The 27,725-nt window shown below is 48.7% G+C and overlaps 1 protein-coding gene and 1 long non-coding RNA gene across 5 annotated transcripts in view; one reads left to right on the plus strand and one right to left on the minus strand.

The window, feature by feature from the left end:
- Window positions 1-1,742: 1,742 nt before the first annotated feature.
- On the minus strand, window positions 1,743-5,066 carry LOC107324357. Its single transcript, XR_001559478.2, has 3 exons — window positions 4,979-5,066; window positions 3,485-3,538; window positions 1,743-3,113 (listed from the first exon to the last, which is right to left on the minus strand). It is a non-coding gene; the product is annotated as an uncharacterized LOC107324357 (long non-coding RNA).
- OTUD7B (OTU deubiquitinase 7B) overlaps window positions 5,014-27,725 on the plus strand; it is a 27,147-nt gene continuing 4,435 nt past the window's right edge. The window contains exons 1-11 of one of the 4 annotated variants that reach the window (XM_015884314.2): window positions 5,014-5,163; window positions 12,892-13,023; window positions 15,847-15,991; window positions 18,389-18,559; window positions 19,307-19,522; window positions 24,263-24,364; window positions 25,197-25,324; window positions 25,720-25,832; window positions 26,205-26,332; window positions 27,087-27,236; window positions 27,494-27,608. In XM_015884314.2, coding sequence (XP_015739800.1) covers window positions 15,919-15,991; window positions 18,389-18,559; window positions 19,307-19,522; window positions 24,263-24,364; window positions 25,197-25,324; window positions 25,720-25,832; window positions 26,205-26,332; window positions 27,087-27,236; window positions 27,494-27,608 — 1,196 coding nt within the window. In that variant the 5' untranslated portion in view covers window positions 5,014-5,163; window positions 12,892-13,023; window positions 15,847-15,918. Of the gene's footprint in view, window positions 5,164-9,992; window positions 12,221-12,891; window positions 13,024-15,846; window positions 15,992-18,388; window positions 18,560-19,306; window positions 19,523-24,262; window positions 24,365-25,196; window positions 25,325-25,719; window positions 25,833-26,204; window positions 26,333-27,086; window positions 27,237-27,493; window positions 27,609-27,725 lie in introns of those variants that run through there. The other 3 variants (XM_015884315.2, XM_015884313.2, XM_015884316.2) reach the window with 3 other exon arrangements.

A 27,725-nucleotide genomic window follows, 5' to 3' on the forward strand; every position in this document is an offset into this window, starting at 1 on the left:
GGGTTAGGGTTAGGGTTGGGGTTAGGTTTAGGGTTGGGGTTGGGGTTGGGGTTAGGGTTAGGGTTAGGGTTGGGGTTGGGGTTGGAGTTGGGGTTGGGGTTAGGGTTGGGGTTAGGGTTGTGTTTGGGGTTAGGGTTATGGTTATTGTTAGGGTTGGGGTTAGGGTTGTGGTTGGGGTTGGTTAGGGTTAGGGTTGGGGTTGGGGTTGGGTTAGGGTTAGGGTTATTGTTAGGGTTGGGGTTGGGGTTAGGGTTAGGGTTAGGGTTAGTTTTAGGGTTAAGGTTAGGGTTAGGTTTAGGGTTGGGGTTAGGGTTGGGGTTAGGGTTGGGGTTGGGGTTAGGGTTGGGGTTATTGTTAGGGTTGGGTTTGGGGTTAGGGTTAGGGTTAGGGTTAGTTTTAGGGTTAAGGTTAGGGTTAGGTTTAGGGTTGGGGTTGGGGTTAGAGTTAGGGTTATGGTTAGGATTATGGTTAGCGTTAGGGTTAGGGTTGGGTTTGAAGTTGGGGTTGGGGTTGAAGTTGGGGTTAGGGTTGGGGTTATGGTTGGAGTTGGTTGTAGGGTTAGGGTTAGGGTTAGGTTTAGGGTCATCCTTCTGCCCACACTGTTTGTAATGCTCCCAGTTATACCATATCCTTGCTGGCCATGATGACACACTGCTCCCTTATGGGCAACCTGAGCCCACCAGGACCCCCAGCTCCTTCCCCTTATTGCTCCAGTTCAGAGCTCAGCCCTCAGTCTCAGCCCTAAGGCTGTTGTTATTCATCTCCAGGTTTAAAGCTCTATGTTTGCTCTCATTCAACCCCATTGATTTCCTCTTTACCCAACTCTTTGCTCTGTCATGTCTTGTTGAATGGCAGCACAGCCTTTCAGGTATGTCAGATGAAGCCTTTCCCCCCTTATATCACCATTATACAAACCCCATAACCCTCCTTTCACTACCTCCCCTGCAATGCTTTGCTCCAGGATCACCATCCCCAAAGCAGCCTTTGCTCCCATTAATCACAGTAAGAAGCGCAGTTGGGATTAGCTTCTATTTCCAGCCACGGAGCTAAAAAGGGGCTGAGCAAACAGAGGGTCGTGCTGCAATGTTCCTATTTATATGGGGATGGATCAGTGCGTAAATCCTGCCTTTCACCTCCAATTAAGCAGCTCCCCTTTTCTCCATCAGGTTTTAGTCCTGCTATTCAAACTGATGCCTTGCTTAGGAGCTAATGGGGGTGTGCATGGCAAACTGCATTGCTTGGCCTGCACAAATTGCAACTAAATAAGCCTTAAGTGTATCTTCTCATTGCCCCTAAAGGAATGCAAATGTCTTGTTCTTTGTCCACCTTAAGGCATCAGCTGCTGAGCTGGAGCCCAATGTAAGGGATGTGGGCACAAACCTTGTGCTTCCAATGCATTCAGCCATAGGAAAAGGCACATTGGGTTGGTTCTGCTGCTGGAACCTGGCCCTGGTTTCACGTTCCTATAGAATAATTGGTATCTTCACTAAAATCCTCCTTATCTCAGTGATAACGACTCCATCCCTGTTGCTATTCAGTGCAGTAACAGCTTCGAGGCCGATCTGGGTACCTAAGTTTAGACAGGATTGTCCTGGGATTACAGCACTGTCTATTAGAAGATATCAATCAGTTTTTATCTTCATTAGTTCAAGGCTGAAGGCATGGACACCACACATAACCCCATAGCAGAGCATTCCTTCCCTCTGCAACCTTTGGTATCTCACGTCTTTAAAGTTCTGTTTCATTCTTAATATAGGAAAATAGGAATCTATTTGCATCACAATCCCTGTCCTGTAAATACAAGCATCTCTTTTGACTTGGGAATCATATCTGTATCTATTCAGCTCTGGCCTGTGGTTTCCTATTGCCCTTGGAAAATAAGTGTAATTAATTATGATGGTTTATTTCACCTCGTTATTTGTTCATAATCTTGTTGTGCTTCTGCTTTTAATAGTGATACGGGGGTGGGAACAGAACAAAATGACCATAGGTGCTTTTGGGTCCAAAAGCGAATCCAAATCCTGTTGGAAAGGCCACATATACATCAATTATATGGAGTTAATTGGTTGCTCCATGCAATATGTGAAAAGCTCCAGTGAGTTTTAAGGCAAGAAAAGCTCTTCCAAGTGAGTTTTAAAGCTCTTTTCATCACCTTGAAGATGTCTCAAGTCAATCCAAAGCCAAACTGGTCAAGGCCAAGTGAAGCTGAAAGGACTTTGTGTCCCAAATCCTTGTGCTCTCTGTTGTCATATGTTTCTGTTTGCTGCTGAAATGAATGCTATCCCATGTCTTGAGCTCACTTCTCCAGTCTTGGCAATGCTCACCATCTGTTCCTCCGCCTTTATCCTCGCCGACTCCAATCCTTTATCCTCTTTATGGCACTCTACTGCTTTATCCCAACGTCCCCCAGCAAATCCAGGCGAGTCATTGCACTCAGTCAGGGCCTGGCTTTAATCCCCCTTTATATCTGTGATGCAAAGCGTTGTAGAGGTGCTTGTCATTTAGCTTTGCTTTGGGACCCTGTGCTGTTCTGAACACACTGGTTATTTCTTGTGCTGATGATCAATGTCTGAAGCTCCAGAAGCAGAAAACCTCCTTGTTTTGCTCATTGAGAGATGATGCTTCTTGTTACCAAATGAATAAGGATCATTATTGCAGAGCTGGGAGAGTTTGGAAGCTCAGAACCTTGGAAGCTCAGAAGCCTGGGAGTCTTAGAGGCTGCTCCCAATGCATTGAGGGACAAGGAAGGGTGTTAGCTGGCAAATTATGGGGGCTCAATGGGCTCAGACAAGCTGGTGCAGTGTCACTATACAATCCCATACAACATATGGGCCTCTCCTTCAGGCCAGCTCCTGCTCAGCTCTTGGGCTGTCCAGCAGGGGCTGTAGTTGGGTCAGAAGTCCAGTGGGCTGCTGTCTCTATGGCTGTACCCCTGCTTGGTTTTGGCTATGGAAGCCTCATTCCTTTCCATCTGTAGCACTTCCAGAGGCAAATTCATTGATAAAGTCAATTATCCCAGGTGTGGAAACTGAAGGATTCGAATTAAAACTGTCAGAAAAGAGGTAAGATTTCATTCCCATGCCTTGCTGACCCATCACCATCACTGCAAGAAGCTGAAAAGAGAAGGAGGATATGACACAAAGCCTGCACAAGCAGCAGGACTTGAAGCCACACCATTGCTATTGATTGCAGGGAAATGAGGGGCACTCAGATCTCTGCTATGAACGAACACTGCAATAGGGATAAAGGGGGGGGGGGATGGGGAAGGATCCTGGGGGTCCAGGACTCCATAGCACAGTGTGTTCTTTCTTTTCTGTGCCCGACACACACGATAAACAATCCTTTTGTGAGAGACATAAACAACGTTGGGTTGCTGGTGGTGAACAAAGGCTGCGATTCAGCCTTGGGATCAGCTGAATTGCTGCACATGATGAGCCCTGTGTGTGTGTGTGGGGGGGGTTCTCCAGCCCCCATCCTCACTCACCTCCTCCATTATGCTGCACCAGGAATAGATGTATGGAAAGACACCAAACCAAAGCTGCAAAACCAAATGGAAGATCATGAATCAAGGCAGAAATGGAGAGTGCAAATGGCCACCAAACCCTTTAATTCAGCTCTATGAAGACACAACCACCTGGCTCAGAACAGCAGCCGCCAAGGGCACATTGTCAACGTGCTTCTCCCTTTGGGCTGCCAGCACCCACAGCACAGGGAATGTGAAGCACTTGGCAATAGGGTTGTGTGTGCTGCCTGCCCAGCACCAGGCCCCGACCCACTCAGTGCTGTGCTGTCCCCATAGCACACCCAAGAATGGGGTTGGGGCCTTCAGTGCTGTTGGATGCCCTGGCAGTCATAGGAACCTCCTGGAGAAGCAGAATGGAGAGGAGCTCCATGCCAGAATTGTGGGCTCTAATGGGGCTACAGGCCCCACACAGGCCCTATATAGGGGTACAGGCCCCTCATAGGCTCTATATAGGGATACAGGTCCCACACAGGCTTGATAAAGGGGTATAGTCCCACACAGACCCTATATAGGGGTACAGGTCCCACACAAGCTCTATATAGGGTTACAGATCCCATACAGGCTCTATATAGGGTTACAGTCCCCACACAGGCTCTATATAGGGGTACAGGTCCCACACAGGCTTGATAAAGGGGTATAGTCCCACACAGGCCCTATATATAGGTGCAGATCCTACACAGGCTCTATATAGGGATACAGGCCCCTCATAGGCTCTATATAGGGTTATAGTCTCCACACAGGCCCTATACAGGGGTACAGGCCCCATACAAGCTCTATATAGGGCTATAGGCCCCTCATAGGCTCTATATAGGGTTACAGTCCCCACACAGGTTCTATATAGGGGTACAGGCCCCTCATAGGCCCTATACAGGGGTACAAGCCCCATACAGGCTCTATATAGGGTTATAGTCCCCACACAGGCTCTATATTGGGGTCATAGGTCCCTCACAGGCTCTATATAGGGGTACAAGCCCCATACAGGCTCTATATAGGGGTTCAGGCCCCAAACAGGCTCTATATAGGGTTACAGACCCCTCATAGGCTCTATATAGGGCTACAGGTCCCATACAGGCTCTATATAGGGCTACACGTCCCATACAGGCTCTATATAGGGGTTCAGGCCCCAAACAGGCTCTATATAGGGTTACAGACCCCTCATAGGCTCTATATAGGGCTACAGGTCCCACACAGGCTCTATATAGGGCTACAGGTCCCATACAGGGGATATGGGCCCCATGATGAGCACACTGAGCCCACTCGGGCCTTGTATGGTCCCCACGGGTCCTACCCACTCACACAGCCCCCATAGGGCAGACACAGACCCTATAATGAACACAGACCCCACACAACCACCCCAAATCCCCTTCCCCTCACGCATGCGCAGTGCGGCCGAGGCGGGGCCTTATCGAGCCGCCATTGGCCCAGCGCTGCCCGGCGGGGCGGCTGTGTGCTCACCTAAAAACGTTCCGGGTGGAAACGTGGGCGGCCCAGAGTTCCGGGCGGGTGGAGACGGCAGCGACACCACCGAGCTCCGTTCCCCCTCCCCTTTTTCTTCCCCCCCCTTTCCCCGTCCCCTTTTGCCCCACCGGGATCGTGGCCTCGGGTTCGGCGGTCATACAGCACCATGGAGCCGTTAGCAGGTAACATAACCCACATAACCCCGCTGGGGACGCGTTGAGATCGGGAAAGTTTTCTTTGCGACCGGGCCGGGCTTATGGGGGGGGCGGTGAGGGGGGTCTCTGGGTTATAGGGACCCCCCATAGATCCCCACCCCATCATAGGACATGGGGGGGGTCAACCCGGGGCCGTTAGGAACCGACCCCCCCCCCCCATGGGGGGGCATGGCGGTGGGGGCGGCCCCATAGAACCGGGATGGGTGCGGGCGGTGCCGTGTCCTGTCCCATAGAACGGGGATCTATTGCTTTACTTCGGTCCCGACATGGGAAGATCCCGATATGGGAAGATCCTGACATAGGAAGATAGATCCCGACATGGGAAGGAAGATCCCGACATGGAAAGATCCCGAGATGGAGAGATAAGATCCCGACATGGAAAGATAAGATCCCGACATGGAAAGATAAGATCCCGACATGGAAAGATAGATCCCGACATAGAAAGATCCCGACATAGAAAGATAGATCCTGACATGGAAGGATCCCAACATGGGAAGGTCCCGGCATGGGATGGGAAGATCCCGACATAGAAAGATCCCGACATGGGAAGATAAGATCCCAACATGGGAAGGAAGATCCCGACATGAGAAGGAAGATCCTGACATGGGAAGATCCTGACATAGGAAGATAGATCCCGACGTGGAAAGATAAGATCCCAACATGGGAAGATAGATCCCGACAAGGGAAGATCCCGACATGGAAAGCCGCTCAGCTCTGCCATCGCCAAACCCTCTGGGCCTAAAGGGTGGACCCTATAGTGGGGTGATGGCCATGGAGCTTTTAGCTGTGGAGCTTTCAGCCCTGGAGCTCAGGTTGAGAACCGCCTTCATTCTGCCCCGGTACCCATAGGGATCCCAAATGGGATTGCTGTGATAGGACCTTAACCCCAAAGGGTGCTATTTGTATGGGTATGGATGGCACTGAGTGTCTGCCTGCACACTGGGTGTGATGTTCAGCCTCGTATCATAGGGCAGGTTATAATAATAATGGTGATATTTCCAGTTGGAAAAGTCCAAACAGTGGCTGGAGTTGTTTGCATCGCGTTGCTGACAGTGCTGGATTTCTTCTATCTGAGCCCAGTGTGTGTTCACAGCTCTCAGTATGGCTGGGTGTGCTTTCTGTTGTCTATTTGAGCTCAGGATGCCAGGCTTTGGGCTCCTGAAGTTGTGCTTTAAGTTCCATACACCAGGCTTTGAGATCCTTAAAGCCAGGCTTTGGGGCTCCTGAAGTTGTGCTTTAAGTTCCATACACCAGGCTTTGGGGCTCCTGAAGCCAGGCTTTAAGTTCCTTTGTGCTTTAAGTTCCATACACCAGGCTTTGAGCATCTTGAAGCCAGGCTTTGGGCTCCTGAAGTTGTGCTTTAAGTTCCTTTGTGCTTTAAGTTCCATACATAAAGCTTTGAGCTCCTTGAAGCCAGGCTTTGGGGCTCCTGAAGCTGTGCTTTAAGTTCCTTTAAGCTCCTTGAAGCCAAACTTTGGGTTCCCAGCACTTGGTTTGTGTTGTCTCATGTCTCATGCTGACCTCAGGATAACATCATGCCATAGTGTGAAATGCTGATAGCAAAGCTCGGTGGGATTTCACGCTTCTTAAGGAGAAGCTGTTTAAAACCCAGCACTAATTGTAGGGCCAGGATCATAGAATTGTAAGGCCTGGGTTAAAAAAGGACCTCAAAGATCATCTGGTTTCAACCAAGAGCCTGGTTCTGGGCTGGAAATAGTTATGGCCTGATTTTAGCAGGTGCATTTGTCTCAGGCTGAGTTTCTATGTGTTTATTTTAGGTATGTGTTTGGTTAACATGGGAAGGGAGTTAGGATGGGTCATCACGGAGCAGCTCTGTGTTAAGGCACCTGGGGTGTGAGCCCTTGCTTTGCTTCGAGGGCTGTTTGGAAATAGAAAGTCTTTGGTTTAGGATTTAACCTGGTAAGTACAAGCCCCCTTTAAAGAGGAATGGATGCAGATTAATGCTGTGCAGGTAACGGATCTGTTCTGTCTGTGTTTAAAGCTGACATCCACGTGGCTTTGAGGCTCCGTCCCGCTGCTTGCAGGCATGTTCTGCAGCTTTAGAATCATCTGAATGTTGAAATGAGTCCGGCTGGATTTAGAGCAAAGGAACCCACGAAAACAGGGTCAAGCTCTCTCCGAAGAGAAGCTAACTGTATAAAAACAGTTGCAATGAAGGTTTGTCGAGTGCGACTCTTGCTTCACTGCTGCTGCTTTCCTCGTGCTCTGAATTCCTTGAGCAACAGCATATAGTGGTTCTTTAAGGCAGCTTTTCCCTGTGTGATGTCCTGGAGCAGCACAAATTGGGCCAGAGATCTGCAGTCCCACAGGGGCTTCCAAGTCTCCATCTTTATAATGCAAGAAATCTGGGTTCAGACGTGGCTGTGCCCAGCAGATAGTGCAGTGCTGCACCCACCCCAACCCCAGCCTGCCCTTCACATCTCAAAACCAAACATCTGTGTTAGTTTTGCTTTGCTTTCCATCTCTCCTGCTTGGAGCACAGCCATGCCAGTAGCTTATTTTGCTGGTAGCTGTTCTGATAAGGTTTAGTGAGTAAAAAGAAGGGGTTGGTCAGCACAAGTGTGGGCTCCTTGAGACACCAAAGTCCTGCCCTGCTTGCCTTGGGTTGCATCATGAGCCTTTCCCATGGGCAAAGCTTGCAGCCAGTCCTGCAGAGGGGAAAGCAACAGGCTGCATTGTGTTCTATGTTAAAGCTGAGTGCTGCTCCATGCAGCTTGGGGCTGGTTTTGGCTTTAAGATCCCAGAGTTCAGACATCTTCCCTGTGCATGTACAATTGGAGGCTCTGCAGGCTTTCACCCCTCACACAGACCATCATCTTCCTTATTTCCCTTGCTGTCTATCATGGTCTTGCTTTGGAAAGGTTCAAGTAGAAGCAAACACGGTCACGTTTTTGCACGTGGTTGTTTCCCTGCCTGGAAGAACAAAGGTCTGATCCAGCTTTAGGTGCAGCCCGTCCTGGCTGTGGTTTGGGATTGCATGGCTTTCACTCTCTGTTTTTTTTCTTATGGGTGTGGTGACTGAGTGAGAAATGCTGTTTGGAGCTTATTATAGTTCCATGCTGCTTGTGACTCACGGTGTAATCACACCATCACATCACTGCCCTGGAAGCAGGGCTATGTTCAGACCCTGCCATGTATTGGGCAGAGCAAAGCAGGAGAAGCAGAGGAACCTACAGGTGAAGTGCTAATGGAGTGCTATGTGCAAGGATTTAATGCTGCATTCAAGCAACAGGCCCTATATCCCTATCCCATACATTGGCTGCTGCTTCCCAAAGGTCCTGCCCTGCTCAGCCCACCCTTGCTCTCTCTCTGTTACTCATTTCCCTCCTCATTAAGGAGGGAATGGCCTTAAAGGCTTTGTGCTGTTCGTGCACCCCAACCTTAAGAAAGCAGAGTTCAGAAACAAGGCTGGGGAGCAGCCACCCAACCTAAATTCAGCTTAAAACCCAAATAGGTGCATTGCAAAGGGAGCGTTCAGATGCATTCGATGCTGATATTCATCTTCGGTCTCTGCTGTCTTTTATGATGTTGATTTAAAAGCGAAAGGCAGAGTGAAGTAGATTTGCTTTTGACGCAAAAGGAAACGTTTTTCCTTGGGCTGGAACTGTAAGGTTTCCTAATATAGTTTTGGTTACTGTGTCCTGCCCTGAGCGAGCAGGAAATACTCAAAATCCCAATGGAAGACACCTGTTTCTTGCTTTGCTTTGAGGTTTGGACCCACATATAGAGCATCTCCATGTGCCCAGAGCTCTGGGTGGTGCCTGGCTGTGGTTTGGTTGCTGTGTGGGCCCATCTGTGGGCACTGCTGCATTTCATTTCTTGTTCTATTCATTCTTTTGCACTGGAAGTGAAGATTTCATGCCATGTCTGGATAGGGTTGGCCTTTGGAGAGCTTATAGCGTAGGGGTTCAGGTCCCACGTAGGCTCTATATAGGGGTACAGGCCCCACACAGGCTCTGTATAGGGGTACAGGCTCTATATAGGGGAGCAGGTCACATGCAAGCTCTATATAGGGGTACAGGTCCCACGTAGGCTCTACATAGGGGTACAGGTCCCACGTAGGCTCTACATAGGGGTACAGGTCCCACGTAGGCTCTATATAGGGGTACAGGCTCTATATAGGGTTACAGGTCCCACACAGGCTCTGTATAGGGGTACAGGCTCTATATAGGGTTACAGCTCCCACGCAGGCTCTATATAGGGGTACAGGTCCCTCACAGGCTCTATATAGGGGTACAGGCTCTATATAGGGTTACAGGTCCCACGTAGGCTCTACATAGGGGTACAGGTCCCACGTAGGCTCTGTATAGGGGTACAGGCTCTATATAGGGTTACAGGTCCCATGTAGGCTCTACATAGGGGTTCAGGCCCCACACTGCCTCTATATAGGGGTACAGGCTCTATATAGGGTTACAGGTCCCACGTAGGCTCTATATAGGGGTACAGGCCCCACACAGCCTCTATATAGGGGTACAGGCTCTATATAGGGGTACAGGCTCTGTATAGGGTTCCAGGTCCCACGCAGGCTCTATATAGGGGTACAGGCCCCACACAGGCTCTGTATAGGGGTACAGGCTGTATATAGGGGTACAGGCTCTATATAGGGTTCCAGGTCCCACGTAGGCTCTACATAGGGGTTCAGGCCCCACACAGGCTCTGTATAGGGGTACAGGCTCTATATAGGGGTACAGGCTCTATATAGGGTTCCAGGTCCCACGTAGGCTCTACATAGGGGTTCAGGCCCCACATAGCCTCTATATAGGGGTACAGGCTCTATATAGGGTTCCAGGTCCCACATAGGCTCTACATAGGGGTACAGGCCCCTCACAGGCTCCATTTAGGGCTACAGGTCCTATGCAGGGTATAAGGCCCCACTCAGGCCTTGTATTCAAGCTGATTTAGGACGGCTCTAAAACGCTGCTGGTTCAGAAGGTTTGAGCAGCACACAGTTGTGTCCCGTGCTTTCCTCTGGTGTTTGCACGTAGCTGATAAAGCAGCTGGCACGAGTTGACCGAAGTGATTCGGTGCCAAGCAGTGACGGCGAGGTGACGAGGGGAATTAATCAGTGTTCAGGCTGTGGGTGTGAAGTCTGAGTTTGTCTGCAGGAGGAAATAGGGGTTTTCTCATCTCTGACGTGAGCCCAACGCCGAGGGCTCGATGCTTTCCTAACAGAGAACCACACTTGTGAAGTGTGATGGTGTGACAGCAAAGCAGGGGGAGATGCTTCCAGCAGCATTGAATTCAGCCATCCTTTCTGAATGGGACAACAGAGAGCAGTGAATCAGGCTTAAAACCATTCCATGCAGCACCTCTGTGTTGGATGCTTTGGCCCCAAATGCCCATTGACCCTTCCTGTTATTGCTGTAATTGATTGAAGCATCCTCATGTTGGATGAGGGGGGGGTGGGTTGATCTTTCAGGAGCCTTTTAGCATCGTTTGGAGCCCACATTACTGAAGGAAAGCATAAGAAGAACTCCATTACACCCTGAAGAACTGCATTACACCCTGAAGAACTGCATTACACCCTGAAGAACTGCATTACACCTCGGGTTGTTTGCTGATGTAAATCTTCAATACGGGGTGGGAAGCCCCAAATAGTTGAAATTGGGTTAATGCACTTCTAAAATAGGATCTTAAAGGGATGCTTTTGACTAATCCTGTTGTGTTTAAGCCCAGGTTCATACAGGAATCTGCCTTCATGGAGGAGCTTGGTGCTGGTGCTGCTCACCCTGCATGTGTTGCTTGCAGCTCTGGACACCAATATCAGAGGTTCCTATTTCTACACATCTTCCTAGAAAGCAGCTGGTGTGAGCAATCCTTCCCTGCTTCAGGCAAGGTCAATGGTGGCTGTTTAACTGGGGTTAAACCCGAGCTCTGATCCCTGTGGTTTGAATGGGGGGGTTGCAGAGGACGGTGATGGTGACACACCTGGGGTTATATTGCCTCATAAACCTTATTTCAAGGAGAAATGACTGCAGGCAGTGCTAAATGCACACGTTTCAACCCGAGGTGATCCAGCTGCGAATGGCTTTAGCATCACAGCATCGTTAGGCTGTTATTAGATGGAAGCAGAGTGAAATCCCAATGGGATCCTTTCCTTTGAGCTGGGTGCACCATGGCTGTGCTTTGGGTTTCTCCCTATTGAGGTGCTGTGGGTTATGGGGCCATCCATAGCTGAGCAATGAATTGCTGCTGTAACACAGGCTGTGTGTACCCCAGCCCTGCAGGCATTCAAGGCCAGGCTTAATATGGCTCTGTGCTGCTGGTTAATGACCCTACACACATCAAGAGGTTGAAACCAGGTGATGATTATGGTCCTTTTTCAACCCAGGCCATTCTGTGATTCTATGATTCTTCCATAGCAGAAGTTTGGTGTTTCTGGTTCCACCTTTGGGTGTTGCTGTGCTGCAAGTGGGAGCAGCAAACCTGAGCAAGTTGGCTGAAGTCCTGCTTGAATTCCTTTAGCAAACGTGTTGTTCCTATAGAAAAAAAGGAGGATGGGAAGCAATAGGAACGTGTGCCACGTGTGAGCTGCCCAGAGCTGTTAGCTGAGTCCTTTATCTTTATGGCCTTTGGAGGGAGACCTGGGAAGTATGAATGGAGCGCGAGGGCTACAAGCATTTGGGATGGGGGAGAGGTTTGGCTGCGTGAAGCACTGATTCCAGTTTTATCTGGCATATCTGAGGTCTGAGAGATGCCAGCAAACACCTCGAATGTAGGGGGGGGTTGTAATTAGGAAGCACGAGGAGTGAACAGCCCGATGCCTGCTCTGGTTTCACATAGCTCAGGGCTTGCATCACAGTACAAGAGGAATTTGGAACAGACCAGGACATTGTGGTCTCTAAAGTGAGGAGTCACACACAGCTCAAAGAGGATCTTGACCCCATGGTGGTACAGGGCTCTGTCTGTGTGTGCCTCATGGTGTTGAGCTGATGTTGGGCTGAGGTTTGCTTTCCTTTGGAGCTTTATGGGCCATTCTGGTGCTTTCTGCTTGTTTTTAAAGGTGAGCTTTGGTGTGCAACGCTTTGCTTTGGTCCTATGTGAGCTGCACTGGGGCTGGGGAGCCAATTGTAATCAGCAAAGGCAGGGGGCCATCCCAGCTGAGCACTTTGGGCTTGTTGTGCTGTGGAATATCAATGGAAAAGCCATATAATTATAATGGGAGCCTGTGATTAGGGGTGGCTGAGTTGAAAGCTCCCAGTGGATTTAATGCTCCATGGTCTCTGGTGGAGGGCAGCTTCTTAGCAGGCTGTTGTAAGGTGAATAATCCTCATGTCAGGTGTTGGATCCGAGTGCTCGGCCTCCCACCGGCTCAAAGGTTTGAGATGTGATTTGCAGAGGTGGAAGCATGGAAGATAAAATATAAAGGCAATTAAATGCGAAGGGAAAGTTGAAGGTATCTTCCCAGCCTGCTGGATAGGAGCCTGTTTGCGTGGCTTTGAGGGTGGCGTTAGAACGCAGTAAAATAATGCTATTCTAATTAATTAATGCTGTTCTAATTAAGAGAACACCACAGATTTCAGGAGGAAATGAATAACTCTTGTCATGTTTGGACACAGGCACTGCAGGGTCCTGGGGGCAGCTGGGGTCTGTGTCAGCACAGACGTAAGAGCAGCAATGTGACAGTGACCTCTTGTCTCTGGTGCTTTAATACCCATGATCTTATCATTAAAGGATAAGGAGATGACAACATCACACGAAGCAAGCTGGAAAGCAGCAGCAGAACCACTCAGCTGTGATAGCAGCTAGGAACCCAAGACAGAGAGCAGAAGAGTTCTGAATTCAACTGGGTTAAATCCCATCCAAGTGAGTGTTTCCATAGTTCAAGGCAGAGCGAGGTTTGACTGCCTGGATGCAATAACAATGTGCAATTGTAAGCCTCACAGCAGTGTTCTTATTCAAATCTCAATCTTTGCACACATTTCATTGTGAATGAGGCACTCTTCTTTCCCAGTCATCTGTTCTGGTCCTTTATGTCAATGTTCTGGGTAGGATACGAAACCTCATTGGTGTGAAGCCAAGCCTGGATATGAGTCCTCTATGGCAGAGGCTTTGCATCCCCATCTCTGGGGGTGATGCTGCCAATGGCTGCATTGCAAAGAAATGGAGCTGCCTGGATTTAAGAGAAGCTTTTTGAGGTGAGGGTGATGCTTAACTGCTGAGCCAGGTGCTGGTTTGTTCTTGGAGCTGTTATAAATGTGAATGTCTGCCACTATCCCAGCACGCTGCCAACATACTACAGGTACGTAGCCCGTGGGCTGTGTGTAATAGGCCACAGCTTTGCTCCCCGAAAGCTGTTTACAAAGCACTCACCCTAAGGTGCCTGCATGAGTGGCAGCTGTGATTGCTTTAGCCCAGCTCTGATCCTGCCCTGTTTGGGTTGCAATGTGATGTCAGTGCTAAAAGCAGTGAGAAATTCTCCTGCTTGTAGCCCAAAAAGTGAAGCTGGGGGGCATAGCCAGGATGGGGCTGTGTGCTGGGATAGGGGTGCATTCATCCACCTTTGGGGGGTCTGCCCATGTCCAGATGTAGCTCTGATGGGGAAATGAGGGGTTTCCAAAAGGTTTGTGCTGTTCTGGTTGTGTGCTAGAGGGAAAGTGGTGTCTGTGGGGCTGGGTTGGTGGGTCTCTATGGGGCTGGGGTGGTTGGTGTCTGTGCATTGGGCCATAGGAAAGCTGGGATCCCAAGGAGAGATTAAAACATGAATTCTCAGGCTTTAATTTGTTTAATTCCCACTTGTGTGTCCTGCAAAGGTCTGTCAGCATCATAGAGATCATACAGTAAAGCTCGCTGCCAGATTCCATCCAGCACTGGAAGCTGTTGGTTTTAACAGGGTGGTAAATGCATCTGTGTGTATTCCTGGGGGGGTTTTTGGTGTGCTGACACCTGGAACACTTTGGGTTTTTTTTTGCAGGGCAACACTCTGTGATCCTCTAACACTTGTGGTTGCAAATGTCTTTGGGCTTCGTTTCCTACCTGGTGCAGCAGGAGGGATGGGCACAGTGTGGTTCCTATCCTTATAGCAGGCTCTGAGGCTGAAGGAGGAGGAAGAGGAGGAGGACAGGGCTGCACATTGTGCTCCCTATGCAGCCACATCTCAGCATCCTGCCCAGTGCCCAGAGCGATGCCAAAAGCAGAAGGGAGGCAGCTCACTATGAGCAAAGTAATCAATAACAGCACAAGGGGGGGAGAAGGTGGATGAACCCTATTGATAAATCTCCGGCAGTTCATCACTGTGTCGTTGGACCTGGAGTTTTTCCATCTGTGTTTTGCCTTGCAATGTGGAGATGCTGACATATTTGTGCACGAGGGAGTTTGCTAAAGGAGCTGCAAACGCTGCCAGTCAGCAGGCGTGGGCTGCGCTGCTGCGCTGCTGCTCTTTTTCCTTCTGCTTTCCAAAAGTCCTCTTTGCTTTTTAAGTCTTGAACCCGCCACAAGGGAGTTGTTACCTTTTGCTCTGCTGATATTGAGTCTTCACTGAGGGGCAGCCCCACTCATTGCTCCCATAGATCTCCCCATTGGTTGGGGGATGTGGCTGGTGTGGGTGGGGGGATCCTCTCCATCATCAGAATGAACTTGGTTTTAGGATGTTTCCCCTCCTCTCCATGCATTGATGGCTCTGTCTACCCACCTTACATGCTTTATTCCCCCTCTTAGTACCAAATCTCAGCATAGGAGGAGTTTTCCAGCAGGTTGTATTAGCAGACAGGCTTTTTCTTTGCTTCTTTTATAACCCTTTAACAACAAAAGGCTTCAAGAGCCTTTGCCCGGTCCAAGCTGCTCCGGAGCTGCTTTCTGTTTCTACCCCTGAGGAATGCAGTAAATCAGGATCTGAATGCACAACAAGAGCACACACCTACATGTGGCTTTGTGAATCTTCGGACCTGTTGGAACGGAAGGGTTTGCACAATGCATCTTTGCACTGGTCAGTTTAGTTCCTTTATGGATAGATGAGCTGTTGGAGGGCTCTGTGTTGGCTTCGGAGGTGTTTTGGTGATGACTTGGGGCAGGAAGAGCTCTCATGGGATACAGCTGGAGCTGCTGAGCTGCTTTGCATTTCACTCTAACTGAATCACACCGCTGCAAGGTGGAGCTGAAGGGCCCTTCAAGCAAGCAAGGCTTTAGCAAAGGGTGCTAGCTGAAATGAAGAGCACTGAGCTCCCTCTTCCTGCAGTGGTGCAGTTCTGTTGCCTATGGTAAACTCCATTCAAAGGAACATCTCATTACAGCCTTTAGCCCTGGGAAGGGCTGCAGCTCTCAATGCAGGTGGGCAAGGGAAAAGAGCTTTGTGTTTTCTGCTACCAAACAAACTCTTTTCTTCTCCCAACTCTTTGCCTGCGATACTTTGCAACGAGGAGCTGCCCTGAGTCGCTTTGAGATGAGAGTTATTCACCTTAAAGCTGCTCAGCCTGGACACAGAGCATCACTCCAACTGGGCATGGAGCAGCAGAGCTTCACTCCAAGTTATTGATCCATTATCAGCATTCCTAGAGCAATATTAGCTGTATATAGAAGGCTTGGGGGGCAGCTGCCATCGGATAGTTCTCAGCCAGCCCCGAGCTGCCTCTCCAGCCTAATTATTTTATAGTCTGTAATGCGATCTGAGCACTTTGTTGGTCTCATTTCTAGATTGAGGTGTTGATCCGGGAGCTGCAGACCCCAGCTGCTGGGAGGAATCCATGAGCACACACAACCTTGGATATGGACATCGTCCTGTCGGATTTTGTTCGCTCGACAGGGGCAGAGCCAGGACTGGCCAGAGATTTGCTGGAAGGTACGTACAGCTGGGGATGGGAGCAGGGAGGGGGTTTGATGTGGGTTGAGTGCTTGCATGAAGGCTGGGGAGGAGCTGTAAGGATGGGGATTGACATCTTACCGGTGCCATCAGCAGAGATGGAAGTGAAATTCTGCCCTGGTTTCTTGTTACTCAGCCATCAGGTAATGAATTTCAAATGTTTAGAAGGAGAATGAATCGAACAGGAGCTGAGCGATGCTTCATTCAGCTTCTGTTCCTGCTGCTGCCATCAGTGCTAGTAAAAACTTGGGGGGTTTTGCTCGTCAGCAGCACTATCACTGCTAGCGAGGCTGTTTTCAGAGCAGCAAGGAGGTAATTATATAGGCAAAGCTGTACTTTTACTGGTCTATCTCGTTCTGCTTGTGAAGGTGGTGTGATTATACCAGTATAAGTTGCTGTTTTGCTGCTATCTGGCCACTGACCTCTCCTGTGGTGGGTATCATGGGGCTCTGGCTATCAGCAGGGTCAGTCTGTTGAGGTGTCAGAAAGCAGCTTGCTCCTTAATGACCGTGTTCAGTTTCCAGGCTGTAGATAATTGGCTTTTTCACCTTGTAGCTATAGGCAAAAGCAAGGAGAGGCCGCCAGGTCTGGATTGTTTTGGGGCTGTAAGCTTTCTTGCAAGCATTGCCTTTGGGTTTGTGTTGACGAAAGGATGGTGAGTAAATGTTGGCCCATGCTATAATGCTGGAGGACAGAAACATTGCATTAGAAGCAGAGGGAACTATAGCTGGCAGTTTGTCTGTACTAAATGCAATTATATGATTCAAGACCATGCTCGAGCTTTACCATCACCCTCCCATCCTTGGAATAAAGGTGATGGTGCAAGTTTGGCTTTGCTTCAGAAGGAAACTTGGTTCTTCCTTCTGCCAGGGGCTCAATTTCATCACACAGCGGCATCTCCACAAGTGGAAACAAGGGAAAGCAGGGATTTTTCTATCGTTTCTTATATGGTTTCCATTTCTGGAAGCAGCTGCTGGTAAATACAGCTGTGCTGGGTCAGTATTAGGGCATCCTCTTGTTGCTCTTGGGTTGAAGCAGGTAATGATGTGCCAACAGCTTAACCTGGTGGGTCACTCTCATTCCTCCATACCAAATTGTTGGTTCATTTGTAGAGTGAAACAAGGGGTAAAAAAAGGCCTCGAAAGGTAAACCTTAAAATAACTTGAAGTCGGTCATTAAACACTTCAAATTACATCTCTCAGAAGAATTTGAATGCTTAAAAAGCATATTTCCGTTTGGGAAATAGACATAATGCTTCTCATATTATCCGTGAGCTATCATATGAACCAATTGGCAGCTTATGTAGCTTTCCTGTAGTGGAGTTACTATATATAAAGTTGGCTTTCTTTCTACAGTGTCTGCTAAGTTGCTAATTTAAGAGCTTAGGCTAACAGTGTTCATAAAAATCACCATTTTCTCTAATGTAAGCCATATGGTAGACTTTTTTTTGCTATATATTCTCGCCTGTGGAAGACAGTGGCTTCTAAAAGGTCAATTTATTGCATGCTGGAGGACTTTGGTGTATTAACACGTGCTCTTTCAGCTGGCTGGGTAGTGTTAGAAGGAAGGGGAAATGCTTTAAGGGTTCCCTCAACTCTGAGTTCAATCTGTTTTGATGAATAATTTATCTGGCTGGTAATGGCTGCAGCCTGTTGGAAGGTGATGGAGCTGCTGCCTTGCTTTTATCTTTTGGGTGTCAGCTGAGCCTGTTAAAAACCCACTTTCAGAGCATGGAAAAGGTTCTGTTTAAAAACCATCAGCTTGTAAAGTCCGGCTTCACTGTGCTTTGTTACTCCAGTGTTATCCTACAGTAACGTGAGGGATGAGAGCTGTTCAACTCGGTCAGCAAAGAAGTGGTGTCTGCATCACAATGGATTATCTTCACTGCATTGGGGAGGCTTAGAAAACAAAGCTCTGGCTCTGACCTGAAGCAATTGGCTTGCCTACATGCTGCTGGACATAACACAGCCTGACCTTCCATTTCCCTTTCCTAAGGGCAAAATGCTGTTTGTTTGTCTTCAGTCCCGTGCTCTGTGTGCTGTTATGGTGACCCTGCCCTTAGTTTTACAGCCAGAAATGTAGATCTGGCATAACTCACTGCCTTGGGAGGTTCTGGCTCCAGCAACGGGAGCAGCAGCTCCCTCTAAGCCCTGTATCTGCCTATTGCACACTCAGTGCTTCACCTATGTGACCATGGGCAGTAAGCCTGATGTGCTGGGCACTTCATTTAATGCTTACATTGCTTTCAATCCAAATCCCAGGCAGGAATATAGCAGCAGATGGAGTGGACAGCCTATTAGTTTCCAGGTGGGTGCTATAGGAGCTGACTTGTTTCTTTCATATGATGGTGATTGCTTTCAATACCTTCCAATCCAGGTAAAAACTGGGACCTGAGTGCAGCACTGAGTGATTTCGAGCAGCTCCGGCAGGTGCACGCAGGGAATTTGCCTCATTCCTTTAACGAGGGACGAAGCTTCAAACCCCAAGAGAAGGAGACAGCCCGACCTGGGAGACCACCACTGCAGCGACAGGATGATATTGTGCAGGGTAAGAGCCATCAGAAGGACATGTAGAGCAATCATAGGGTTATTCAGGTTGGAAAAGGCCTTAAAGATCATCAGAAAGCCACATGGAGCAATCATAGGGTTACTCAGGTTGGAAAAGACCTTAAAGATCATCCAGTCAGACCCATACTAGCCTAACTGTAACAGCCCTCCTCTAATTCATGGCCCTGAGCATCACATCTAAATGGTTTTTAAAGGCATTCAGGTGATGGTGACTCAACCACCTCCCATTCTAGTGCTTAACAACCCTTTCTATACTGAACCTCTTCCTGATATCCAACCCAAACTTCACCTGGCACAACTTGAAGCCATTTACCCTCATCATGTCACCAGTGTGAAGAGACCAGCCCTGCTCTGCTGGGATTGCAGGGATTGGAAGCCAGCAATGAGATCGTCCCTTAACCTTCTCCAAACCAAACAGCCCCAAGTTCCTTCAGTTTCCTCCTCATAGGGGCACATTGTCCAAGTCTTGTTGCCCTTCTCTGTATGGATACACCCCCAAACCCCATGTCCTTTCTGTATGGATACACCCCCAAACCAAGCACTGTACTCAAGGTAAGACCTGACCAGCACCGAGTACAGGACCAAGAGGACTCCCCTATTCCTGCCTTGTAGATGTTTTTTGGTTGCTGGAAGCTGGAATTGCTATAAAATACAAGCTGAATGCTTGTTGAGCTTCACTGCTTCTGCACCATTCAGGCAGTGTTTTATTTTCCTTCCCCCCCTCCAGAAAAACGCCTGTCTCGAGGCATTTCTCACGCCAGCTCCACCATCGTCTCCTTGGCTCGTTCCCACGTCTCCAGCAACGGCAGCAGCGAGCACCTCTTGGAGATGCCCATCTCCACCTTCCAGCTGCCCGACCTCACCGTGTACGCAGAGGAATTCCGCAGCTTCATCGAGCGAGACCTCATTGAGCAGTCAATGCTGGTGGCGCTGGAACAGGCCGGTAAGGATTGACACCACCCAAATGATTTATTTCCCATGCCAATGCAACACAGAGGTGGCAGTTTGCAGCAGCACCGACTGGAATAGGCTGCAAGGAAGCGAGTGAGGATGTGTATCTGTGATAGGTTCTTGTTGCATCTCTTCTTATATAGCATGGTGCAAGAGTTGAGCAAGAGTCTGCTTTGCTTTGCTTTGCCTGCGGACACAGAATGTCAATGGTGTGTGTTGTCATCGCTCCTGCAGCTGAATGGGAGCACTAAGGGAAAAGAACTAAGTGGTTTTATCTCACCTCATAAGCTCCCCTATGCTCTGTGCCATCAAATCAGCCCTAATATGAGAAGGACAGAGGGGGAAAGAGCAGCAAATGATCATGGATAGATATTAGAAGTGATTACTGATGTCTTTAGGTGGATGATGCAGTTTATATGCTTGCTAATTCAATGCAAGGCAACTTGTCTGCTGGCTTTGTGTGTGCCTGGAGAGGAACCACCTTGTGAGAGCAGATGGGTTTGTTTTCCAACATGCTGTTTTCCTGCTGAATAGTTGCTAAGTGATCTGTAAATAAGATCAGGCTGCTGAATGAATGGGGGACATCCATGCATGCAGGGAGGAGCTTAATATTAGCTGCTGTGTTACCAGGATGGTTATGGCTGGGGAAGGGTGGGGGGCACCGAGCAGGAGCCTTTATATCTCCTTTTACTTCTATCATAGCTCACGTAGCTATAAAACCATTATTCCTTCAGATTCTTAATGTCTAATTGTAGCCCTGTCCTGCTCAGGTGTTGCTGTAATAAATATTCTCATGTTTTGGCAATGAACACTTGATCCAAGTGATCTCGTTACGGCAGCCTCGCTGTTTGTGCGTGGTGAAGCAGATGCAAATTGAAGCTGGTTTATCTGCATCTCAGCTGAGTTCAGGCCGGGTATTGGATTGCTGCATTTCTCTGGTGTGTCTCCATGGTCAGGATCTGGTTTTCAGCTTAATTCCCTCCAATTGTAGCTCAAGTAAATCTCATTTTTGTACATAGAACGTATCCAGCAGGTCCCTGTGTGACATCTGTTGGCAGAGCAGGTCAACATGGAGCTGGATCAGCCCCTTGGCTGATCTCCTCCATGGGGTAATTGACTTGTACAAAGCAGCCTTTTAATGCAGGTTCACTTTGCCTTCTATATGTGGGTTTGTTATAAATGGCTGTTTATCTTTAATAAAGGGCTGAGCCGCGTATATGAGATGCTTCAAGCTTAATTGAAGCAGGTTGTTGAGCACGGTGCTGTGATCCACACTGATATCCCTCCTTAATTTAGTGCGTGCTGTCCTTAGAGAATTAAGCAAGTATTTTATGGAGCAATAAACATGGAGATACTCTCCTCATTCTATCCAGGGATCCCTTTACACCACTGTGGGTAGAGTAAACCTGCTTAAAGTGGCTGTAAATCGTCATGACATCCTCCTGGAAAGCTTTTAACATGCTCCAAGCTCTGTGAAAAGGCCTTGATGGAGCTGGAAGTTTGGCCTTAGTGCAACCTTAGTGTTTTTAGTTGCAAACCTGAATGGTTTAGGCCTTGCCCTGTGTTCTGTATATACAGTTCTTGTTCAGCACACAGAGCAGCAGCGGGCAGTGCTTTGCCTGAGGCCATTTCAAAAGGAGGAATGGAAAGAAACCCCAGGCTCATTGCTGTGCCTTTGCTCCAAGGTCAGTGAATTGATGCCAAACCCTCCTCCTAAAGTCCCCCCAGCACATTGGCAGGGAAACTTCTGCTTTGCTCTCCATGCTGCAATAAACATCTATAGGTGGACTGGTTAAAACCTGCTGAGTTAAAGGGTTCAGCCTCTCAACGCTTGATTCACTGTTGGATTGGTGAACAAGTTCCTTGTTCCTGGAGCTCAAAGCAGGCCATCAAAGACATCAGCACGCTTCCATCCCTGCCTCAGCAATGCATCATCATGAAGCTTTTCAGCTGGGTTCAGCTCATGCGTGATCATAGGCACGTGTGTGTACGTGTACCCCCAGCTCTTACACATCTGAATTGCGAAGCTTCTGCAGATGTTTCAGCTTGGAAGTCATTGGCCGCAATGGTTTTCCTCAAGAGGAAAGGGTTGAGCTCACATCTGGACCCACAGAACATAGATGAGGGTCCTGCAGGGCATCTCATGGCTGGGATTCCTTTGGTCCCTTTGCTGTCACCATCAGCACCAAGAGTGGGAATGTGAGCATGGGCTCAGGCCCAAGAGCCAGCATTGGAGCAGGCAGCAGCATGGTTAGCTGTGACACAATATAAGCCTCTGGTTCTTGGCATAAGCCTCTGGTTCTTGGCCTTCCTGATGATAGAAGATACACTCTGCTTAGGGAGAAAGTAGCTGCAGGTGTGTGAGTGCATCAGGGTGAGCTTTTGTTGTTATCAGATCCTGAACTGAGTGTGTTCTGCAAGCATTGCTTTCGTCAAAGAAGATGGGATCCGAGCTGAATGAAGGAGCCTGCCTGTCTAATTTTAGCTAGGATAAATGAGCTCGCCACGTCTGCTTGCTGCTTTCTCCTTTTTTGGGCTCTTTGATAACCCAGATCCAGGAGGTGAGCCCACTCCTTTCTCCACCCGGTGATTCAGCAAAGGGAGGAGAAGGGAAGGGGGGAATAAAATGTGCTCTGCAGCAACTGCACAAGGGTGGAGGTGGGTGTTAGTGCTGGATCCATCACGTCAGCCCCAGGATCACTGCCTGCCATGGGAGGGCAGCCCTCATTCCACACAGTAGCCTCAGGGAAGCCATTTGATTTCTATGAGTCACTGCTGGGCTTTGGACTTAAGAGCAGAGCTGTCTTCATTCCTTCCTATTTGCGTGACCTATTTAGAGGTTCCTGCGAGAGGAAAGCTGCATTTCACAATGTATGTGTGTGTGTTTGGGTGCAGGTTCCTGATCTTTTATGGAACAAAATTGCTCTTGCTGTGCATTAAGGCATCCTGGAAGCAGAACTGGGCTGGTGTCCCCATGCAAAGGGGAAGACCCTGGTGCTGTGGATGCTTCAGCTGTGCAGGTCTGTCACTCACTGACCTCTTAGGTTTTGGAGCAGCATCAGATCTTAATGGAGCTTTTGCTGCCAGCCAGAAGGGAGAGAAACGAGCTGAAAAGCACAAGGAGAGGTCGCCAGGAGCCCAAACTGCTGCAATAGCAAAGCAATATAGCAAAGCAATATAGCAAAGCAATAGCAGAGCAATAGCAAAGCAATAGCAATGCAATAGCAAAGCAATAGCAAAGCAATAGCAAAGCTTTGGGTGCACGTGTCAGTTTGTCCTGCCAGTCACACACATTCATTTCTCTCACTGTTACTGAAGTGCTGATGGCAGGAAGATCCATTGTGCTCCTGAATGCAATTATTTTTCCCTTCTGCTGCCATGCACAGCTTCCAGGACTGGCTGCTAATAACAACAAGAGGAGAAATATGTTGTTTTAAATACAACTGTATTGCTGAGCAGGGGTGCAGCAAACAGACCCAAGGAGGAATCGAGCGGCTGCTTCCAGACAAGAGCTGGGAACACACGAAGGCAATAAAGAGCTCAGGGCTGACTCCAGTAGCATTCAGATTCCGTTCAGCTTTTGTTAGATGCTGTTTTGCTTCTCGCTCTGCTGGCCCTGCTCCATTTGGCTGAAGGTTTGCACCGTCACCGTGCCAGAAATGATATTGAGTTCAATGATATTGAGTTCAATGATATTGAGTTCAATGATATTGAGTCCAAACCAACCCTGTTTTCCCAAGCTAGAGCTATTGTCTCAAGGCTGAACACTTTGCAGCTCCATCAGGTTCTTTTCTTGCTGCTGAGTAAAGCAACCCCCAGCATCGCACCCCAACGAGCCCTTCTGCTTTTCCTGCCTTGCTGAACTTGGCTCTCATACATCTGGAAGAGCAATTCAAGTGGCTGCAATGTGTTTTTTTCCCCCTTGAACAGAACGTGCTCTTCCCAGATGCCTGTTATAAGTTCAGGATCTGCTGCCACAAGTCCCAGCCAGGGGACACGGTGCATTGCTGAGGTTGTTGTGGGTTGGAGTTGTGACGCAGCTTCCTTCCCTTGATCAATGTTGAACTGAAGCCGGGTGTTAATTTTTTCCTATCTTCTATATTTAGTTGATCTGCAAACCTCCCCTTTTGACTCGTAGTAACTCACGTGCCTTTTATCTTACCCAAAAGCTGCTATTTTTAAGCGCTGTCAAGTTGCGTTTTCATTTGCTGAGCCAAGCAGCTTCACCGAGGTTCTAAGAGTTTCCTATACATTAAATAGGACCCCTCTTCCTTAGAGCAACTGAGAGCACTATGGTTATTAAATGAGGTTGTACAAAAGGGTTATTGGCACCTTTTGCTTTTGGCCTGATGATGGTTGGGGTTGTGAAATGAGCAGAGAGAAAAACAAGCAGGAGGACAACACTGGTCTGGGTTAAATCCGAGCTGGGCTGACTCCTGCTTTCAGCTTTGATTTATGTGACCTGAAGTCATTATTTCCCATGTCCTGCCTGTTCTTGCAGCCTGCCCTTCTCCCCAGGTCACTGTTATAACTCCAGCCTGTCCTTTCATTGCATCTTCTTTCCTCCTTTCCTCTTCCAGCTGCAGGATGGATGCGCAGCTCATTTCATGGGTGCTCCCATTGCAAATTAAGCAGGTTGCAGCCCTCATCTCCCTTATTTCTTTCGCTTCCATCTCCTGCTGTGTGTGTGTGCACAATTCTCACCCTCTCCAATATTCCCCCCCCTCCCCAGGTCGTCTGAACTGGTGGGCCAACGTGGATCCCAGCTGCCAGAGGTTGCTTCCATTGGCCACAACGGGTGATGGGAACTGCCTGCTCCACGCTGCATCCCTGGGTAAGAGCTTCACCAAGCTGGGGAAAGCAGCTCAATGATCCCTTCCATCAGCCTCCGATCTCCACCAAACTGCTTTTGGTTTTAAGCTCAGGCTGCTATGGAAGGAGAACCCAGGCTCCCTGCCTGCCTTTGGGACGAGCAGCACTGCTTGTCCCCATCTGTCCCTATAGGATATAGGGAACAGATCCTATATATCCTTCCTATAGGAAGCTGTGGTCTGGCTGCTGGCCTTGGGAAGGCAGCAGTGGGGATGTGCTGGGCTGGAGAGGAGAGATGGAGCTGAGAGAAACGAGCTGCCAAGTGCTTGTGTATTTCTAAAGCTGTTCTGGGCCTCTCCTCTTCCCTTTGGCAAGATTCCCCTTGTTTCTGAAGGCAATGTGAAATAACAGCCGCCCAATTCTCCGGAGGTGGCTGAACAGAGCAGCTCCAAGAGCTCAATTTTGCTCCTATACCTTCATGACAAATCTTAAAGGTTTCCAGGCTTCTAAACGAATGGGGCTTGTGTATTTCCTCTGTTCAAACACAGCTCAAACCACAGTCTCACTTCACCTGGTCTGTATTTCCCATTGAGCATCAATGCAAAGCACCACCATATGGGGCAGGATCATTTGGTGGCAGCTTCTGTTTGTAGCTATGGGGTGGGATGCTTGGAGCAAAGGGTTTGGGCTTATAGAATCTGTTTGGGTTGGCCCTGCTCTACTTGCATCTCTCTGCCTCCATTTCCCATCTTAGCACTTGCTTTATGGCACCTAAATGATGCCATGACATTACATAGGGTGGAGAATTGGCAGCTCTTGTTAATCCTCGGGTGTTTTTCCTTCCCTCCGTGCAGGTATGTGGGGTTTCCACGATAGAGATCTGGTGCTTCGTAAATCCCTTTACACCTTAATGGATAAAGGTGTGGAAAGGGAAGCCCTGAAGCGACGTTGGCGTTGGCAGCAGACGCAGCAGAACAAGGAGGTAGGAAAAAGACTGAAAAAGATAAACTGAATTCTGCAGGCTTTTGGGGTTGGGATGGATGTAGGAAGGGCAGCATGTCTTCAATGTAGGCCTATGAGGAAAGGGCTGTGCCATACATGGGCTGTATATGCAGTGTTTTAATGCAGGAAGGATCAGAGTGAGAGCAAAGCTTCCCTGTCATTCTGTGGGTCAATACACCGAGTCTTTGAGGCTGATTATTTCCCCATTGAGAAACCATTGCTTTGGGAAATGAATGCATTTAGGGGGGGGTATAACCATCAATGCAAAGGGAGCCATTGTGGTTGTACATACAAAACTGCTGCAGAAACCAATGGAGGGAAGGGGGGAAATAAAGAAACCAGCCTGAAGGTTTTTGTTCTCTTTGCCCTTTTCAGTCTGGCCTCGTTTACACGGAGGAGGAATGGCAGAAGGAGTGGAACGAGCTGATCAAACTGGCTTCAAGTGAACCTCGTGTGCACTACGGCACCAATGGAGGCGGCTGCGGTGGGTACGTGGAGCAAAGCAGAGCTGGGGATGCTCATCTTCCCCTTCTTTATTTCCTTGGTTCCATAATGAGAGCAATAAGCAAAACATGAATGAGGGGTTTCAGCATCGTTCTGTCACCCTCTTGTGTTTCAATGGCTGTATCCATCCCAAACAAGCACCTCTTTAGATAAGAGGCTCCAAGAATTGCTGGTGTTTCCTAGAAACAACCCCTTGTAATAGGAATAATAGAACTGGGTTTGATCTACATCTGAAATCTGGAATCAGAAAACAAAGCCTGACGGGCAACAGCAGAGAAACAGCGTCGGAATCTCTTGCTGGTATTAAAAGCAACGAGGAGGGGAACAGAAATTGATGGGTTTCTTGTTTCTGAAAGCGTGGAGAGCTCTGAGGAACCCGTCTATGAGAGCCTGGAGGAATTCCATGTTTTTGTCCTTGCCCACGTCTTGAAGAGGCCCATAGTGGTGGTGGCTGATACGATGCTGAGAGACTCGGGGGGAGAAGGTAGGACCTGTGTCTTGTGTCTTTATTAACTCTCCCTGCTCACTTTGTGCCTCTTAACCTTGGTTCCAAGTGTACCTGGATGTGTTTTGCCCCTATGGAGCTGGATCTCTAATCTGATAACAGATCAATGGGGGGATGCTGAGCTTCTGAAGGTGGATCTCCAATCTGATAACAGAGCAATGGGGGGATGCTGAGCTTCTATAGCTGGATCTCCAATCTGATANTGGGGGGATGCTGAGCTTCTATAGCTGGATCTCCAATCTGATAACAGAGCAATGGGGGGATGCTGAGCTCCTATATCTGCTCTGGGTGATTCCATTGGAGGTTACAGACATCACAGCCCGCCCTGTTGCCTTTTCATGATGTTTTTCTCCCCTTTCTGCCCCTGCAGACGTGGGTGTATAGAAAGGAAATTCCATTCCCTGCACTGTAGTATTTTCCACTCGCAGGCTTTAATTTCCTGCCACAGAAGATTAATGAATTACCATCGTTCTGGGTGCGAACTTGACTTGTTTCATTTGCGGAGGAGTGAAGAAGGGTTTTCATAGAAAACACAGATTCATTTGGTGACTGTTTTGCTCCTGGTGTTAAACGAACGTCTGCTTTGGGGGCTGGTTTTGTCCCTTGTGTTAATAGAGAATCACAGGTTAAACCTCAAAGTGAAACCAACAACATGTTCTGGAGCAGCTTCAGTATAAACAACCCTTCCCTCTTGAACCTGCTATGAAAACTAATCAGCCTGATTTCATTCCAGCCTTTGCCCCTATTCCCTTTGGAGGTATCTACCTGCCCTTGGAAGTCCCAGCCAACAAATGTCACCGTTCTCCATTGGTGCTGGCGTACGACCAAGCCCATTTCTCTGCCTTGGTATCCATGGAGCAAAAAGAGCCCACGAAAGATCAAGGTTTGTGATTAAACCAGTTTTGGATTCAGTTTTGATGTGACACAGGTTGCTATTGAGCTGAGGTTGTTATTGGGGAGCACTCAGGATAAAGGGAGGGCTGGGTTTATATGGGTGCTGGAGGTGGACGTCAGGCTCCGTGTCAGCTGCAATTCTAGGGGCTGATATGAGATGCAGCACTGAAGTGGCAGGTTCTGTCTATTGTGCTAAATCCCATCCTTCAAGGCATTCAGGGCCTTTCTATTCTCTTCCTCATTCAGCTGTGATCCCACTGACAGACTCAGAGCATAAGCTGCTCCCCGTGCACTTTGCAGTGGATCCTGGCAAGGATTGGCAGTGGGGGAAGGATGACAGCGACAACGTCAAGCTGGCCAGGTTGGTGATGGGGCACAGGGCAGACACAGGGCAGCACCTACTTCATTATATGGGAATCTTCCCTTGTTATATGGGGAACTCCCCTTGTTATATGGGAATCTTCCCTTGTTATATGGG

Source organism: Coturnix japonica, chromosome 25 (assembly GCF_001577835.2).
Source record: "Coturnix japonica isolate 7356 chromosome 25, Coturnix japonica 2.1, whole genome shotgun sequence".
NCBI lineage: Eukaryota > Metazoa > Chordata > Aves > Galliformes > Phasianidae > Coturnix > Coturnix japonica.